The 19,988-nt window shown below is 39.9% G+C and overlaps 1 protein-coding gene across 1 annotated transcript in view; it reads right to left on the bottom strand.

The window, feature by feature from the left end:
* The window catches only part of LOC139688155 (atrial natriuretic peptide-converting enzyme-like), a 51,992-nt gene that overhangs the window by 9,155 nt on the left and 22,849 nt on the right, over window positions 1-19,988 (bottom strand). Inside the window, exons 6-11 of the mRNA XM_071585582.1 lie at window positions 11,597-11,729; window positions 9,689-9,841; window positions 8,547-8,666; window positions 8,286-8,381; window positions 5,754-5,904; window positions 2,614-2,972 (exon numbers count right to left, since the gene is read on the bottom strand). Of these exons, the coding sequence (XP_071441683.1) occupies window positions 2,614-2,972; window positions 5,754-5,904; window positions 8,286-8,381; window positions 8,547-8,666; window positions 9,689-9,841; window positions 11,597-11,729 (1,012 nt within the window). The remainder of the gene's footprint in view (window positions 1-2,613; window positions 2,973-5,753; window positions 5,905-8,285; window positions 8,382-8,546; window positions 8,667-9,688; window positions 9,842-11,596; window positions 11,730-19,988) is intronic.

The following is a 19,988-nucleotide window of genomic DNA, read 5'->3' as shown; positions in this document are numbered from 1 at the left end:
ATTTCACATTGCTACGATGAGTCATTTTTTTCTTGTTTTTCCTACAATAAAAATTTTACATTATTTTTTTATCCTTATCAAAAAAAACTGCAAGATTTAGCCCGAAGTTTGGTTTAGATAGTTAGAAGAATAGAACTAAAGGAAAGTAATGATGGGCGGTTATTGAGATAATTAACCCTAGGCGTTTGAAAGTCAAGTACGGTACCCTGTACAGTACGTTCCTTTCCCTTTGTCACATTTGGTATCCCTGAAAGTTAAAAGATCTTGGATTATATGTAGAGGGGTGTGCCCAATGTTATTACCCAGGAGCCGCCGCCCCTCAGTAGCCCAGCGCTTTTGGCTCCGCCGAGTTTGCCTTTATTTTTAACTCAATCCATCCACTCAAAAATTTGACTTTTGAGCAGTTAGTCGAGTTGACGGGCGTAATATGACTATGCTTGACCCTTGCGACATCGTTTTCAGCGACTTTAAAGCTGAAGCTGTAGAATGGAACCGCAAAGTTGTTAACAAAGGCTGTTTGTTAAGAAAGACGAAATTTGAGTTATTTAACCCAGAATTAAGGGCCTTTTTCGACTTTCCCTGTAACCAGCTGACTTCCCTGACTCCGATCCAAAGAGTGAACACTTAAGAGGTAAGGGGAAGATGAATGAGAGATAATGAAATCTAACTTTAGCCCAGCGAATTGAACATATCCCGCCGTATTATACTCGCAGCCTGAGGACATTCATTTCGAGGAACATAATCACGGAGAAGGCCTTATCTCCGTTTTGGAGCAACATTATTTAAGATATACTGTTTGGTATTTTAGGTACTATCATTTTTAAAAGTCCGTAGGCAGTTATTGACACGTCGAGAATTGGGCTAAGGTGAAAATGTTTGTTATGTTGCCATTCAGTCACTGTCAGGCACTTTGACCTTTTTGAGAGACGTGAAATTATCACACTCGAGCGTATTCCTGCCACGAATGCCACTATGATATATTTCCGCCTTCCTCCAATTCTCAGAGACCTGCGAATATATGGAAATGATAATACAACGAGTTAAAGAGACAGTTTTTCCACAGTACACATTTTCACAAAAAACGATCGGTTTCCGCAAATTCTATCATCATGTTTGAACCAGATTATAATATACCAAAACCAAAGCTCGCGTCTTTGGTGTAAGTGGTTTCATGTTCCTAAAGTACGCGAAGCTGGCCTGTTGTGATCCCTTCCCGAAATTGGATCCTCTATGGACAACTTGAAAGTTTTGCTTAATTTCATGTGGACCCGCAGTCCTTACAGCGGAGATGGCAGAATTCTGTAGAGGACACCTCAATGCCAATGGTGTCTACTACACAGAATAGTTCAAAAGGGGAAGTTTAAAAATGTTGATGGAGAAAAATCTCCAATAAGATTTTAAAAGACTAATTCACTGGAAAACAATAAAAATGGGATCATCCTTTTGACCAGGATTTCCTAAACCAGAGCTTTTTTAGTTACGTCCCTTGAGTTTCAAGTTGAGCAAGTACCGTCGAAAACGAAGATGTGCTTAAGGTCGATCGCCACGTCAAGGGGAAGTTCGACCGCGTGCAGAGGTATTTTGTCATAAAGTTTCTCAAAGCAGCGGCTAATAACTTTACCGAAGATTAATTTACCTCAATGCTTTTGCCTCAGAGTTGAGAGCAAATAACATGAACGAGAATTCCCAACAAGAGAAGTGAACGACCAAGCGAAGCCAAGGAGAAAACACAAATGAATCTCAGGCTGGAATCTCTGTCTGCACAGCCATCAATTTAGATGGATCTGACCTCAGGATCACATATTATAAATATTCCAAACATTTTAAAATCAAATTAATTAAGCACGTTTTATAAACTAGGATGATTAAAAAATGGACTTCGTGGACTACGTATTGTATGATTTTACCATGATTTTGTCGCTTTTAACATGAGCTCTTATAGACCACTCTCTGCAAGCACCAAAAATATTTCATTTGAATATGTTCAGGATCCAAAGAGAAAGTTATTATTAAATACGAGCCAATTAAATCGTGCATTGATCATTGTTGATCATTTTAATGCAATAAAATGTACATTGGCCGTGGATTAGATTGGCTGGTATTGTATATCGAAGAATTGAATTTTTGAAATATTTCGCTGCTAGCAGAAGTTTTCTTTTAATGAATATGAGATGAAAAATTAGATTACATAAGGTAAAGTATTCCTATAATCATATAATACCTGATAACTTGCACAAATAAAATATAATGTCGCAATAAATATTTATAATTGTACAACGCCCATTTCTTTGAAAGGAACGAAATATACAAGTACTGCGAGTGGGGATCAGGTCAAGAGTGTGAAGCTTCGCCATTCGTATTCTGACGATTACAACTTAATATCTAAGAGCTAAGGCGTAATATATCGTATAACTACTACAGTATTTTATTTTTAAATATTTAGGAAGTGGAATAGTTGGAAAAGCAATGGAATTATTACGTTGTACCGTTGTATAGCCTTTGTCCATCCAAAACCTACCTAAACAGGTAGATTACCTATGATAATAATAATTTAAGAAGTGGACGAAAATAGTTAATTGAAGGTTACCGTCTACATTTGCCATCCACACTCACCATAGCCGGAGCAAGAGAGGTGGAGTGCGGGGCCGTCTGCCTCCGACCCGCACGACCTCAGCTCCCGCATCAAGTTGGTCACCACCACTTTCTTCCGCCGCTTCTTCTTCTTGAGCTGTGAAGGCGAGCGACCTGGGGAAGCCGGGCCCCCTGCCGGCCGGATGGTGACTCCCCCCTTCCCGGCACCTGCCGCTGAGGGGCGCGGCGTCAGCTTCCGGGCGGGTATCCTGCCACCCCCTCCCACGGGGCCAGGCACGGGCCGGGAGGGCCAAACGGCGTGCGTAGGGGGGGGCGGCGGCGGCGGGGGGGCGCCGCTTGGCAAGCCGCCGGGAGGGACGATGGTACTCCCGTTGACGGAGCTGTAGGGAGGAAGGGAGCGGACAGTCCGGAATGTCCGAAATCTCCACTAGGGCTGCCTTAGCGTTAGGCTAAAAAGCTGCCCGGTATCGTGAGAAATTGTTATGAACGATCAGAGAGAGCGCGTCCCACGACCACTGTAATGCCTAAAAGATGGGAGGGGAGACGGCTCTGCATAAAATTTACCCTAATACTTGTAATATACTGACCCATCCAAATGAGTTGCGAAATTGTAAATGACTATAATTTTGTTAATATTAACACTAAGTCTCCAGAGCGTTATATAAGGTCTTATTCTAATAGATTTACGAATTTAATGTAATTTCTAGTTATCTCAAAGAAATAGTTAGTTTTTCAACGCTAAATCATTACAGCCATAACCTTTAATTCATAATTACTTGCTCATATTAGAGTACTAAAGAGAAAAATAGGATGGTGTGCCATTTGAGAGCTTAGTCGTAATACTTTAATTACTTAAATTATTTAAGAGCGCCTATATGAACGATAATTATCAAATAATCGAACTTCATGCAATTAATTTGAACAGAAATAGGCGGAACCACTTTCCAATACGCACTGAATTAACAGTTTGTCCAACATTTTTCAAACTATGGCAAGAGTATGCTAAATTTATTCAAGTATCACATTTGCATATAGCAATATGAGCCTGTACACGGTTATCTATTTGACTTTGATGGTTTTCACATTTTAAATAGATAATATTACCTCCAAAACTTGGTGGAGATACCAAGGCGTTTCATTCGTTTCCTCCCTAATTTCATTTTATATTTAAAAATTCGGTAAATATAAAATTTACGGTTAAACACAGTAATCAACCCGAAGGTCGGGTTGGTAGGTGATGGTAGAGTTCACCCAGTATTAAGCCCTTTAAGGCGTGTGAGATTCACACATCAGGGTAGGGGGGGCAGTTCCTTACTCAGTGCCGGTTATGATTTCCCAAGAAGATCTGGTACCCGAAAAAGCACACAGCTTGGGTTCAGCTGAGGGTACCAAGAGAGAGCGTGTCCGGGAATCGAACCCGGACCCTCCATCCAGTAATCCAACGCTCTACCCCTGGACTACCGCGAGCCACTATCCCTTACGATTAAAATACATTTCTACTTTAATTAAAGTAATTAATTTTGGAAAATACTGTGATTCGTTTTGGTAATTTATCTCCAATTAAAGAGATTAATGCTGACGCAGATTGAAGTATTATATTCCGGCACCATATTAATCAATGAGATAACAATGATAAGGATAATGGACTGCTGCAAAAATATACGGCCTACTTTTCTGCCCTTCAAATGGGTGACCACAACTGCAGATGACACGAAAATCAACTCAAGAATACTCAAACACAAAATGCGACTAGCATTATGCTTATGTATTTCGAGGTATTCCTGCATGATAAAATCATTAATCACTTTAATGAGAGGTGATGTAATACCCTCCGCCACACACCCTTGTAGCAGGATAACACGAGAATTTAGAAAGAATTTATACATGCGTAAAATGCAGTGGTCGGCTCAACACTTCAGGAGGAAAGGATTCATCCCATCTTTCGGAGCGGCCAGGCCTGAGGTTTCACTTTCACTGGATGCGACAGGCAAACATATTCCAGTGGTTTACCTGGCGGGAAGGCAGTCATCCAAGGCAAGAGGTAGGGCCGTAAACATCGATCGCTCCGTCGTAAAACCATCCACTGAGGTGCGCCGATCAATGCCAATGTGAATTTGCATATTTATGGAATATTTTTAAAAATGTCGCGGAAATATTCTCGGCGAAAGGGAAAACTGTGACTTGGATCAAATCGTAAGAAATTCTCAAGCAAATCTTGTATTCTGTCTTCGTTTTCTTTTACGAGAAAAACGTGTAAGCATAATACTCCACCGTGGACTAACTCGCAACTATCTCTTTGAAAAATGGACATGCTAAAACTAAAATGTATCTCCCTGGATATTCAAATCTAAGAAACTCAAAAAAATTGCATCCCTCTTTCGTATAAAGACCAACCCTACAAAATTTCGATCCACATCTAATTTTAACCCTTTCATTCCTTTCTCTGCGGCTTCAAAGAACCTTTCCCAAGGAGGAGAGGGTTGATGACAGGGACGTTGAGTAAGGATGTTAAGAAAAGGCTCGTCAAAACTTTTATATGGGGCGTGGTTTTGTAAGGCATGGAAACATGGTCATTGAAGCAAGATCTTTGGCGTAGATTGGAGGCTTTTGAGATGTTTGGGTGGGAAAGGAGGGAAAGGCTACTTGGACTGAAAGGAAAACAAGCTAGGAAGTGCTATCCATGGTGCTGGAGGAGAGAGGATTGTTGAGAGAAATCCAAAAGAGACAGAAAAGATGGATGCAGAGCTCTTGATTAGGAATTGGATGTTGAGGACTGCGATAGAGGGGAGAATGTTGGGCTAGAGAGGAAGGGACAGGAATAGGATAGGCATATTGGACGGAATGAAGGGAGGAAGAAAGTGCACAAAATTAAAGAGAGGCTTACTGCAGTATTGGATGTCAGGTTGTGTTTTGCAAAGAGATGCAAGACTAATGTCGTTCTACCGTTGCGCAGCCTGCGAGCACCTTAAACCTACCTTAACCGGTATTACCTGAAATAATAACTAATAATTCATTTCTCTGACTCTATTTTTTCCACATTCCGTGAATGTCTTTCCTCTAAATGTATTTGCAGAACTAATTAAGTACGAATGAATTTTTTTCTAGTTTTCTATCGTTTTTGAGTCAATAGCTGATATGGAGTTGTATTTGTAATAACTTACGTGTATCCGAGCATCTTGCAAATCGCACCAGGCGTCGATATTGGATCGTAGTTATCCCACGATACACACGCCGGGCTCCACTTTTGATGCTCTGGATGGAAAGTCTCCAACCTGCCGGTCCCTTGCTCTCCCATACGATCACTTAGTCGAACTGCGTGGAAAACATTGGCATATAAACTAAGATTTGTTGTCTCAGGCGTAACTTTGTGGAATTTGCATAACATATTGAAATGTAATGAAATAATTGACTTTGTAATTCCACACACTTTATTTAAAAACACATTCATTTTATTTTATTTAACATCCCTCTTTGCAAAACACCTCATCGAAAGTGATCACAAAAGTGACTTTGTGACAAAAATTATTCATTTTGAAGAAAAAGGTCAAAGGCTCGATGCTTTGGAGCAGTTAGAAATTTTGAAATGTGTCCGTTGGAAAGATGATCTTGCCAACGAAATTTTGTATCCCTCCCACTCCCCACTCCTAGACCTACCACTCTTCTAAATCAAAAATGTAATTCTCTTTTCTTCCCAGCTACATTGTAACCTTTTTACCCCTCCGACCTCCCTCTCTGACCAACCCCCCCCTCCTATGATCAGAAGGTATATATAGCCAGCGTGCTTCTATGAGGACCACCTGATGATGACGTTCAACGTCGAAACCTGGGTCGTGTGTTTTTAAATAAAGTGTGTGGAATTACAAAGTCAATTATTTCATTACATTTCAATATAAACTAAGCATTAGCGATAAAAATATTTTTTTTTTCAACTGAACACTCAAAAGACAGTCGAAGATGATTACCGATAACTTCTCGCCGCACGAGACAATGGTTCCATTTTGATTTCATTTTTGAATTGATTTATATATTTCAAAATATTCTGTTCAAGGCCTTCACGTATAAGGCATGTACTCACACTCATTATTGCAATTGGCGCTATGAAAGCCAGCCACGAGTAACATGATTATGCTTAGTCATTACTATTCTATTCATTTGAGTAAAAATATTCCTCAAAGAAAAAAAAATCGGCTCAATGTAGTACTTGATTAATCACTAATAATAACGGTTAAAGATTTCATGACGCTTCATATTCCTGAGAGATAAAGAAGTGGACGATAGCATATGTGTTTATGATTATATCACGTTTTGTTTCAACACATCGCGCATGCTACACAGATTAAAACCTTACGATGAAACTAGGATCAAAATTATATTATAAACCAGAAGTGAATGAGGAAGACAGAAAATTTTTAATGAAAATTAAAAGCAACTAAGTGACCAAGGGAAAGGCACAAGTATTCGGTCTGGGCAAGTTTTTCTAAAAATTTATAGCAAGGGGTTGTGCTACAGGATAAAATGACAATTACTTAATTGGATCGAACTTTGTCTGAGCCCCATGAGTCCAAGTTACCTCCCAAAAAACCTCAACATCGGTCAGGGTCTTTCAAATAAGCACTTCATATCGTCAATTGATGTAGCAGCTTTATCCTGGAGTTTATGCAACACCAGGTACAATTAATATCACGGGGTGTATAACCTCTAGGATACTTAATTTTTGGAACATGGGAGAAACTTATTCGAATGGAGATTATTGAGACACTTCACACCAAAGTTTTTAACGAATGCTACTTCGATACAGTGATCATTAATATCTCTTGAATGCATAGAATTATAATTGATTAGCCTACCCCTGATTTCTGTCCTCATAGTTAAATATTCCTAGGCCCTCAAGTACATGGTCATTGCTGGTTGTGTTGCAAATAAATAAATATATATATTTTTACACACACACACATATATATTATATATATATATATATATATATATATATATATATATATATATATATATGTAACCTAAGATATGCGCGTTTTTAACGTCGATTAGCGCGTGTGATTAATAAAGAAAATATGGTAATTATAGATACTAACAAGAATAGACGGTAACTATAGATAGCAACAAATAATGTTTGAAGTTCGCCACCTAACGTCTGAAACTACTCAATTTGTTCATGTTTTTATTATTCATGTACATTTGACGTTTCATGGATACAAAGAGGATTTATACAATTTGAATGAGTAATCCTATGTAGTTTGACTACTGGCATTCAAGGACTTCCAAAAAATCCATGCTTACAGAGTGAGGTTTTAATATGAGTACCGATATCCAATTTTGCACGCAAAAAGAAGAGTGTTATATTGGGCATGATAAAAACTAAAGGTATGCAGTATTGTGTTTTGCACCTATGGTAATAAATTTGGTGCTTACCATTACGATTACGCTATTCATAGTCAAGGCATATCACATTTTATCAATTACGGAATATGTCGCGTTTTTTTGCTCATTGGCTTGGAGCTTAAATAAGTTTCATAAATAAGTACCGGGGGCAGTTTTTTTAGATGTGATTCCTTCTTTTTTTACCCGGATAACTTTCCTTTTCCCTACGATAAAAATATTTCCACACCTAAGTCATCATTGTGTAACAGAAACGGTATGTTTCAGTGTGCATGAAGAATAGCGGGAAAAATACTCACGACAATTGCGTTCATCTTGACCCCATGGGCAATTGATTTCACCGTCGCAAACGTGAGATTGGTCCATGCATTTGCTTCCACCGCAGTGCACCATTCCTAGAAATGATTGAAAAAAGACTGTTTCACGGATTGTAAGCCTAATGCCACGTGACTGACACCTTAGAAAACTATCAGTGGTCAGGCCAAAAGGGACGAATTTAATATCTACTTCTAGGCATGGGAGCAATTTCATCAATTGCATGTCAAAATCATTCTCATTACCTTTTGGACACTGCTTGCAATTGAGCTCATCGGACTGATCCTCGCAGTCCACGTGCCCATCGCAGTGCCAATCGGATGGGATGCAGCGATGCTGATCACACTCGAAGCCCGATGTGCATACTATACGTGGGGAATTAAGTATAGGATTGTGTTAATTCCAGTCTTCCCTAACAAAAAACGGAGACTTCAATCAGTTTTTTATTGACTGCAAATATTATTTCCCTTTCGGTCATCCCCAAATCATTTATTTACACATTTTCCTACCTGTTTTGTCAAAAAAACAAAAAGTCCTGTTTCGCGAAGAGGTAAGGAAATTTCTCTAGGTCATCCATCAAAGCTATGAACCAGACAGTTGGTATGGCAGGTGAGGGCATAGCTCCCCAATACTAAACCCTATATCGTACGTTGTGCAAAGTTCACACATTAAAATGGTAGGGGGGGGGTCAGTTTATTTCTCTGTGCCGCCCAGTATTCCTCCGGAAGAACTGGTTTCCAAAATAAATGCACAGTTTGAGTGAAGCAGAGAATGTGCCTCCGGGAATCGAACCCAGTCTCACCGGTCAGTGACCTAGCAATCTACCCATTGGACTACCACGGCCCCATTTTTCTCTGTTAACATGCTGAAGTCGTCACTCAATAAGTCAAATGTGACTAGCTGGCTGGATAGGGCTACAACTATTTAAAAATCAGCTACCACTTGCAGAACATAATTGAACAAAATTAATAATATATTTAATTTTGGTATTCATGTTCAAAATAACAATAATGTGGTTAATATATGGGCGACACCAACCAGCAAGGCACGATACATACTTTCTTACAGTACTTACCAATTGAATAACACGTTCAATTAGAAAAAGAGTGATCTGGTCGCAAGTCAGAGGTAAGGTGTTGGGTATTCAGGCTAAGATGAATTAAACCCACAAGAGATACATTGAATGACTAAATTTCATAAAGGCCAAATGGCGTACCTTTAAAATGTACGTTCAAGACGTACGTATACACACATACGTTTGTTTTACAGTGATACAATATTTTACATTATTGGCCCGTTGTTTTTTCAAATATATATTTAAAAATGTTGGTGAAACTTTGCCCTTGATATCCCTGACTGGTTTAACTCGATGATTAAAATCATTCACCTGGCTGCCTGGAGCGCGCCTCAGCCTCCAACACCTCGGCGTGACCGACGCACACCTCTGGATCCGGAGACTCCGGGAAGAAGTCGCAGTCTAGGTAATCCGGGAGAGAGAGGCCGAACACGTCCAGGAAGAAGCCACAGCGTCGCTTAGTCTCTGGATTAAAGAGGAAGTAGCATTATCATTCCATGGATATCCCTCCTGGAATTACAGTAGAGATGGGTCGGCATTGGGTTTAAACTGAAGCGTATGCGGACGACCTGCACAAATAGCAAAATCAAGGCGAAGGAAAGCATCAATTTTTGATAACTCATGCTTCAAGCGACAATTTGACTCGCGCAAAAATTTTATGAGTCGAATTTTTCTCTTTAACATTTAGGATGTCGGCTAATTAAACTCCAATTATGTTGACAAAATACAAATGACATGCGTTTCTTGATTGCCTTAGAATTATATTTTGATCAATAATAACAACTGGCATCGAATGTCAAAATATTATGGAGCTGAATTACTGAAATTAACAGCAGTAAAAATTAAGAGAGGCGACTGAGAGCTTAAATCATTTGGGAAGTGAGGATAATAAGGCTATTTGAGAGGTTACGGAGAGAGCGAAAGGGCGGGAGAAAGCCTTTAATGAGTAGAGAGCACTTGTACTCTTCACAGGGGATCAAGGTAGGGATAATATGGAGCAATCTATATAAACTCACGCATGTGGGAACACTAATTTCTATCGTTATTTAAGATCCTGCCTTTCTTCATCGAGGTTCCCGTAAGTTCTCTTTCCTCCTTATTTAGTTCAATTGTCACCTGGAAATTTCATCAATATAAAATGCACAATTCCAAAACAACTATGGTCTTACTATCTCTTAGGTATGTTGTTAAAGTCTATATTTTTCAAAGAGACACCAAAGTTTACAGATATTCTCCACAAATTGCACCCCATGAGTTACTAAAATAAAAAAAACATTTCTGGCACTTACAGTGGCAGCCACCCTTCTGCCCCCACAGTCGAAGATTAAGTATGCATTGATTAATAGCGTAATCAATTACTCGTAGTCAAAGAAGAAATATGAGGATTTATTAAGGAACGAGAAACCCAATTCGACAATCCTTTTGCTTCATATTAATGGGAGGGTTAAGAAAAAGATCTCTCCACCAAGTGACTGATTGATTGCATTTACTTGAAGTAAAAGCCGAGTAGGAAGGGAATCAAAACCTACACTAAAGGCAAACTTCTAAAATTATAAGAACATTCCCAAGGCGGATGATACTGCACGGGGGGGACTTCATAAGCACGATCATTCTAAGATTGCTTACTGACGGCTCTTTTGGAGTCTGGTTTCCCATGAAAACATATTTTTGTGAAAACGCATTCCAGTATTCAAAGAGAGAAACATAAAAGTCATTGCACGAACTGGCATATCGCATTATTTACGTATATTTAATACAAAAAGCCCGACAAGCTTGATGCTTCAAATACAATCGTGCATTGTTAAAATGAGATGGAGTATTGACGTAATCATTTATGTATTATTAATGTCTAATAGTAATGAGTAAGAAATTTTTATTGAGACATTTAACTTGAAATCTTAAATAATGCCATTTAGGATGCAAAAAAATCATCATCTTCTCTTCGGGTTTGCCTTAGCCTTCCTTCTTCCCATTCCCTCTCGCTCATTCCCAAAGATTTATCACCGCATTCGATCACATGGATTAGACCCACGACTTCAAGGCTCATCTTCTTGATGGGTTATCCATGTGATTCGAGGACCCATTAAAGCCCCCTTAGGGCACGCAAATGATTATACCGGGGTAAGGGGGTGTAATTTTATGAGCAGGGTGAAGGCGTCGCATCCTATTCGCAAACGGGTGACGGGGGACGCCGCTAGAAGGGGAGAACTACCATCTTACCCGCGCACAGGTTCTTGCAGGGCCGCACCAGACGCCCCTGGGCACCACACTTCGGCACGAAGACGGAGCAAAGGAAGAGCGGCGCCAGCTCGTAGCACCTGACGTCGACTACGGCGCCGTATACCTCCAGTTCCTGAAACCATGCACACACACACCGACAAGGGCAATCTGAGGATCTTTAAAATTTATGATGAGGAAAACTGTGGCCATTATTGGAGCGGCACTTTTGGCTGCGCAGAAGGAATCCAGCTGGAAGAGAATTTTATGCCAAATCTCCAGAATTTCACAGATGCAAATAGTTTTATTGAAATCGGTTGAAGTTCACAGTATAATTGAAAAAGTTTACCATTGCTTGAACGTGAATGCAAATTGAGAGTTTTTCTGCGAAAGTAAATATTATTTTGCGCAATAATACCGTTCTGGTTTGCCCGCTTACTGGTCATAATTTTATTTATTTTCAATCAGTGTCTATAGCAGAATATGCACACATTAATAGAAATACGCATATAAGTTCTAGGAGAGTAAAAAACTTTAGTCACCACAGGAGTCTTTAGAATTATAGATTGACACACTGCAACAACCTTGGAGTCACATCCATGCCTTTGTGACTAAATATCACGGCGAAATATCAAATTAACATGGATGAGTAGGTGTCATTTTTAACTGTGGTGATCATTATTATAACATTTTTCGATTATTTAATTGCCTCTGCACTAAAATCGATTGCATATACATCTAAAATCGCAATTAAATCATATAAATATCCATTCGATGTAATGATATTTATTAAGCTTCCATGATTTTTCACTTAGGTTCTCAAGTTCTATAGGTTCTACAGTTCAGTATTTTGAGTCATGTCTCAAAATATAAAAAAAGGCATCTATTCAAATTCACAAGCTCAGCGAATTTTTGCAGTTGCTGCTACCTCAGATCGCACTCAAGTAGTATCAATGGGTCAATCAATAAACAACACCACTTTCCGTTCTCAAACATGTACCCACGGTGTCTTATCTCAGAGAGGTTTTTCACTATCATAAGAAGCAGGTTTTAATAGCACATCAAATTTTCACCCCAAGCATTGAAATGAGGGCTGTGACTGGCAAAAAGTACTTTACTCATGCGTATCACTGTTGGCTCAAAAATTAAAAGAAAATGGCCGTCATTGTATAACTTCAATGCTACTCTTGTAGGTTCTGTTCCATGCAGATCATGACTACTCGATAATACCCATTCGTAATTTTTTAGTTCGTATGACCTCATCATTATCAGGTAAGAAAGAGTTTTCTGACACACAAAAAGGTCGCATAAGGACCAACATTACTACTGATGGGCACGATATACTGATTTAAGAATAAACTTCTCTACGAATTGGATGAAGGAAGTAAAGTAATTCATCTCCAGAGGTATGATTTTCCCTTGCTAACGCAAGGCAGGATAGAGACGGGCGTCCCACGAGTTGTAGTTTCCCAATATCTGATCAATACACTAACCTAAACTGCGAATGATTCAGCAGAGTTACAGACACATTTATTCAATATTTTGTGAAGAGAAAATGAGGAGTGGTTGGTTTGCAGGAGTCGTTCAAGAACCCAACCACCCCATCTTTTATTTCTACAAGTCCGTAGAAATAACAAATCTTGCAGGCCCACTTGGCGATAATGTGGTACAATTGAAACGAATCCGAAAATGACAGATTTTTACCGGTGAAAATATCAGCTGGTCAATTTAAAATTGGATCAATTTTGCAAAATAACGCTTGAAAAGTTTGGTGCATGTGACATCGGGCGTTTGATGAATATCTACTGCCGGCGGTATATTCCTAAAATGTATAAGATTTTAATATTTAAGATCATATAATGAAAACAAATCAACTCGCAAGCAATCAAAATTTGAGTATTGTTCCAGCAAATTATAAAAACATGAGTCTTAAAGATAAAATATGCGCAAAACTTACTGGTTCACTCTCGCTACCGCGTCGGCAAAATTTAATTTTGTTGCGCAGAGATACTTACAGACAAAGTTATAATCATTTGCAATATTATAAACACCAGAAGCTCACGGAAACGCAAGGAAAAACTTTTCTGCAATAATTCGATCTACTATACTGATTTATATATACCGATCTATACCTACAACCTTCCGCAAAATATATAGTAGTAGTTTTTAGGGGAGGCGACCGACAGCTGAGGTCATTTGCGCCATAGGGGATGGACAGGAAAGGATGAAGGGTGGAGAGAAACCCGGCGTCGGCATTAGCCTGCTCTTTACGAAAGGCGCCAAGGGGTCCGCAGTTTAACGTCCCATCCGACGGACGGCGTACTCACTCAAAGTGCCCTCCACAAAGCACCTCAAGTAGGGATACCTCTGAAAAATATTTAACACCGATTTTAACCCTCTGGATGGGAAGCCAGTACGTTAGCCCCCGTAACATCTCGATCCCCCCGTAAAATATATGTATTAGCTGCTAATATAATAAACACTTGTGACTTATATATACATTTACAAGTATATTTAGTCACAGGCATGTGTTTATATACACACACACACATATGATGTGATGGTAGAGGTAGGTGGTATTCACCCAGCACTAAGCCCGACGGCGTGTGAAATTCACACATCAGGGTAGGGGGGCCAGTTCCTTTCCCTGTGCCGGTTATGGTTTCCCAGGAAGACCTGGTACCCGAAAAATCACATAGCTGGTGGAGCTGCAAGTGCCCAGAGTGCTATGCCCGGGAATCGAACCCGGGACCCACCGGTCAGTAGTCCAACGCTCTACCCCCTGGACTCCCGTGACCCATTATATATACCTGCATATATATATATATATATATATATATATATATATATATATCTTGTAATTCAATTTCACAAACAAAATACAGAAGTTAACTCTATCCATGTTCCCGACGACTGCGTTGAGGTTGGACTACTACTGAGTGATTATATGTGGGACTTGATCTGAAGGTGTTGTAGTGACCTAGCGGGTAGAATGTTCGGGTGATGACAGGTATATATCCCTCGACTAAAATCCCGCGATCCCTTTTGTGGCAAATCACTCTTGAAATATGTCTAGGTTCCGTTAGGGACATAGTGGAAGGGCAGAATGGGAGGAAGAGTCCCCCGGAAGAGAAGGGGCGCATTACAAATACATTGACCAAATTGAAAGATGTCGGGCGTAAAAGCCATCAGAGCGTGATAACACTGGGTGAGGTGGAACGGAAGGCTGCAGTCAACCAAATTTCGAATTGAAGGACTGGATGAATGAATGAATGCCTTTGGATAGCCCTAATCTAAAATTCAAGTGTTGGGATTTTCTGGGCACCAGAGCTTTGTGGGAAACCGCAGGTGGCACAGGGAGAGGGAATGAATGACCTCATACCCTCATGTGTGGATTTTCTCAGTTTTAAGGGCCTCATTATAAGGCGAGACCCGCTGATTTGAACTATGAAAACTAACCTTAGGGTTGATTACTATTGATTCCGGACAGGTACATAACTATATCAGTGGTCCTTAAAACTGTGCCTGCTGACACCATGATTATTAAATACAACCTAAAAAATTATGAAATCCAAATGGACAAATCGCGAATTATTTGGTGCTAAGGAGTGGTAAAGGACTAAGCAAGACACCATATTACGTACCAACTCCACCCAATAGTTCAGTATTCCTTAAGGAACATTTTTAGATTAGAAAATAACATTGGGATATATTAGGCCATTTATTACACCCAAAGAAGGAGAATGATGCCTTTGTCGATGCCAAATGAACCTGTAACACTAAAAGCTTTAAAATAATCCATGAATCAATTTTTTTAAACATGTGACTCGGTGAGATATAACAATCACTTATTCCAAAACTGACGAATCTGGTGAATGAAGAATTATATTTAAAAAACAATTAGATGCATGTCATTTAATAAAACAAACATTATGAACGAAATATTTCGATCTCGGCACTCACCATGAAATTAAGTGAACTTGCGAGGAATATTATAAAAAGAGGCGAAATGCAGAGTTTGGGCAGTAGGGAGGTGTGGGAGAAGATTGTGAGTTGGGAAGAATGTATGGAAGGAGTTACCAAACTTAGGGTATAAAAAGACGAATTCAATGGGATTTTATTCTTCAAATATGTATAGAAATAAAAAAGGTAATGGAAAATTACGCAGAATTAATGATGCCTTAATTCTCTTATCTTTTTAGTGCGACAAATCAGCAAATTGGATCTGAAAATGTTCTCGTCTGTGGCTATTCAGTTATAGCGGGCAGGGCGATCTCCCACGGTCGATCTCTGATATATTTTCCAGTAATCAATGGAAGATTAACTCTTACTCAGCGTCCCTTGTTCCAGCAATTATCTGAATGGAAATATTGTCCCCCTTGGGAAAACCAATGTCACTCAATCCTAGAGATACATCAGGACGATGTGGCAGGAACCGATCATTTATTAAAAACTAGAGCTGGGTCACCAAATCGTAGAACACGTATGCATATACAAAATACTGCCGCTGTAGAGACAAGCCTCATAGTTCAATCGAAACTTATTTTCCAGCATCGATGAATAAATAAATGAGAGATCTTATGGTACTAGGCACGATTTTAATCAGGTGCAAATAAACTTTGCTAAAAAAATATTTCTTTTTAAAATTCTTTCTAAAAAATTTTTTTTCTTTTTAAAAACTCTTTCTCAACGACGATCGATGGTGAAGGAATAATAAGAATAAAAGGTCAGCCTTCAATAAAGTAAATGGAAACGCGGCTGCCGAAAGGGTTGTGAATAGCACGCAGCTCAAATATGGTGTGGCCGAATTCGCTCATCCGTGTCCATCCGAAGACCTTATTTGTCATGCGCGGAGTAGGCTAGTCACGGCACGTTTTCCCCTATGCACAATTTTAGAACTAAAACGACAGTAATTTCGCATTTCCATAAGATTTTTGTATGTAATACTCAAAAGGTAGCATTTATTATAGGTATATTGTATCCACGATTGAAAGATGATTTATTACAATCGACCGACTAGTTGGAAAAGTGCGCAGATAAATGAATCGATAAAGGGACATAGGAGTCGAATCTGAGATTTTAGATGGTGTTCAAGGATCATTCATGAACAAGAACCCTATATGCCAAGAAGTGCATAATCTTGAGCACTACTTTCTCACAACTACTTACCCTTAGCCAAAACCTTTTAAAACTATTTAAAGTTACCGGCCAGCACCACAGATACGGGAGTAGAAATCCACTACGGCGTATTTCATGTATGATGGGACCCAAATTTTAAGGCTATATTTTTATCTCTGGGACGTGACCATATCAAGGAGAAAAACTGGACCAAAATGGCAATTAAAGTGATCCTGGAATATTGTTTTAGTTTCATAATTTATATTAATTTATCTCGATGTTTCTATCGTCAAAAAAAATGCAGTTATATTTCGGCGGAGGCATATTTAAGTAATTTATTCCAATAAAAATAATCACCCGAGCATACACTCAGGACTAAATTTCCCTAAGGACATTAGGAGATTAGGTGAAGTACTTCCGACTTTAGGAGGAGTTGACGGCCGTCGTGGGTTTGATTTTTCCCAGTGGCGAGTCAATAGCGTTATTTGGGCCCTCCTCGAAATAGAGCAATCGAAAATGACATGCGGTTTGGGGGATGCATGGCTCCCTTCGACGGAACCATACAACCACACAAATAAATAGGACAAAACCATCTCGTCTAATGAGTTGTAACCGAATGTTTGGTACTTCTGGAGGACTAACTACGACCTCCCTTTAGTTACTCGGTCTACGTAATGAGCAACGGAGGAAGCTCGGGGAGAGAGAGAAATGGAGGGACGGAGAGAAGGAAAGAGATTCATCCGGACTAGAGCTACTTTAAAAAAAAAAGCCCGGTGAGGCGGGCGAGTAGGGTGGGAGGGGCGGGGGCAGGGAGAGAGGCCTTATTCTGTGCGAACTCGGGAGCGCCGTGGAAACGGCAGTATGGGGAGGACGGCGGGAGGAGGAGGAGTAGGAAGGGCAGGAGGGTGGTGGGGAGCAAAGGATCGTGGAGGATGAGGAGTAGGGAGGGTGGGCAGATCGTTAACTCTAGGGGGGGAGCAGATGAATAGGTTGGAGGGGGGAGGCGGGGGAGGGGTCTGAGAGCCAGCAGGGTGGTTATAAAACCACCGCCCGCCAAAAACACACACAAAAGCACAAACACGCATTCCGGGCATCCTCACGGGGGGATCACTACTTCGAGCACCGGTGGTCCCCGGCGGGAATAACCTGGGTTGTATGGTAAAAGCAAAAAAAAAATTTAACGAGGTAGATGAAAAAATACGAGTGTGTGCATGTGTGTGTATGTGTGTGTATATATATATATATATATATATATATATATATATATATATATATATATATATATATATATATATATATACTCTCACATATAACTCTCCGAAATCGTGTTCATGTTGGTGGGCACGAAAGTTTCGCGGCCCCGAGAACTCCTCCCTCGCCGCCCCCTCCCAACCCCCAATCTACCTCACCCTCCCCGCGTGAAAAGAGCCGCGGAGGTCTTTCTCTCCCGCTCCGCGTGTGTGCGCGAGGCAGAGGGAGGCCTTTTCACAATCGCCACGGGGACTCGAAAATTTATGCCATTTATGGGGATATTGTGGTGGTCGGGGGTGGGGGGGGGAGGAGTGGTACCGTTTGGGTGTGAGGGACAAGGGGGAGGAGAAGGGGAGCGGCTCCCGGCACGCCTCCTGCCTCGCCGCTCCTCCCCCATCCCCGGCACGGCAGATAGAGAGAGAGAGGGGGGGGGGCGGGGGGATGAGGGATGAGGCGGAGAAGGGAGGATATTAGGGGCGGGCGCGCGGTTAGGGTTGCCAAATCTCCAAGCTTGTACATAAAAAGATTAATGTGGTACTCGCCCATTTTCCAGGCGTCGATGAGCGGGACCGCGTAAGGTGTCACCATCTGCGGTTTCATTAAAATTACGAAAAAAAAACCGTCTACATTATACGCACCCCTGGAGCCCGCCCGTGCAGGGAATATATGTAAGCCATGGGTCCCTTTTTCATAGCTTAAGTCAATTCACAATTCCAGCAGACGTCGGTGTAATCTAAAACATTTGACGAACATGCACGTAGTTATAATTCAAAATAATACGATAGGTGCTGAAACGGATATATTATCATAACCGTAGCAAGTAAGCTTCATGCATAAGTTTTAATGGGCTCCTGCATGTCTAGGCTCTTACTATTTTCCGTTAAAAGTTAGTTCATGTTTCATGCTTCATGGACACGAATATTTACCAGAAATGAATCCCATTTCACTAAGAATGTCGCTGTCGTAAATTTACGCAACAGTCGCTTATTAATCATGTTATTGAATGAAAAAATGAAATTAATTCTTGAAATCTTCTTTGATAGGAAAGCATTTCATGACAAAGTTCTTTGTCACAAATCTTTAACTTTTCACCTCGGTTTTTCGTGTTTTTTTTAAGGAAATGACGAAATGCATAATTAACTCTTTCTTTCCTTTTATTTAGGTGGCCGCATCCACCTCTGTTTTTGGAGGATAAGTATTTCTAGTTCTCTCAGCGTCATAAGTGGACGCGAGTCACTTGTTGCAAAAAAATACACCTAACCAGAAGGTAAACTGAGAAAATCGCAGAAGATGAACTAAAAATGCTTACCCCAACTTTCTTTTTTTTTACTCCGTTCTTTTAGTGTATCCTCGGAGGCATTCATTGAATGATACACGCCAACGTATTCAAATGTTAGACTCTTATTTTACATCTTCATTAAATTGAATTCTCCCATTAACTATTTTTGAAGGATTCATTCATAAGGCATTACAATCTCTAATTACTTGTCTTCACTTCAGTTTTTCAGAGAGTACGAAAGAAAAAACTTACGACTGGTTGAAAGCGTGCAGGAAATTTTCCACTTGTATTGCCACATTTTTACTTACCTGTGTGTTATAGTGGGTGTAAATTTACTACCGAGATATAATGGCGTATTTAGACATTTACACTTCTGTTGTTAAACCTCAAATATCATTAAGAAATTATTAACGTCTCATCAAAGCGTAAACAAAAAGATGAAACTTACTAATAACGTTTGAACCCTAATTGATTTAAATTTGTTGTCTCCGGCGTAACTTTATGGAATTTACATAACGTATTGAAATGAAATAAAATCATTGACTTTGTAATTCCACACAATTTCTTTAAAACACGACTCAGGTTTCGACGTTGAACGTCATCATCATGAGGACCACATGAAGATGATGTTCAACATCCAACCCTGGGTCAAGTTTTAAATAGGGTGTGTGGAATTACAAAGTCAATAATTTGATTTCATTTCAAATTTATAAATTGGTTTTGTAAAACTTAACCTCGCTATTTGGC

The sequence above is a fragment of the Hetaerina americana genome, unplaced genomic scaffold, assembly GCF_022747635.1.
Source record: "Hetaerina americana unplaced genomic scaffold, ioHetAmer1.1.p SCAF_2, whole genome shotgun sequence".
NCBI classification, from domain to species: domain Eukaryota; kingdom Metazoa; phylum Arthropoda; class Insecta; order Odonata; family Calopterygidae; genus Hetaerina; species Hetaerina americana.
The sequence above is the reverse complement of the archived record's forward strand: the minus strand, read 5'-3'. Positions and strand labels throughout refer to the sequence as shown.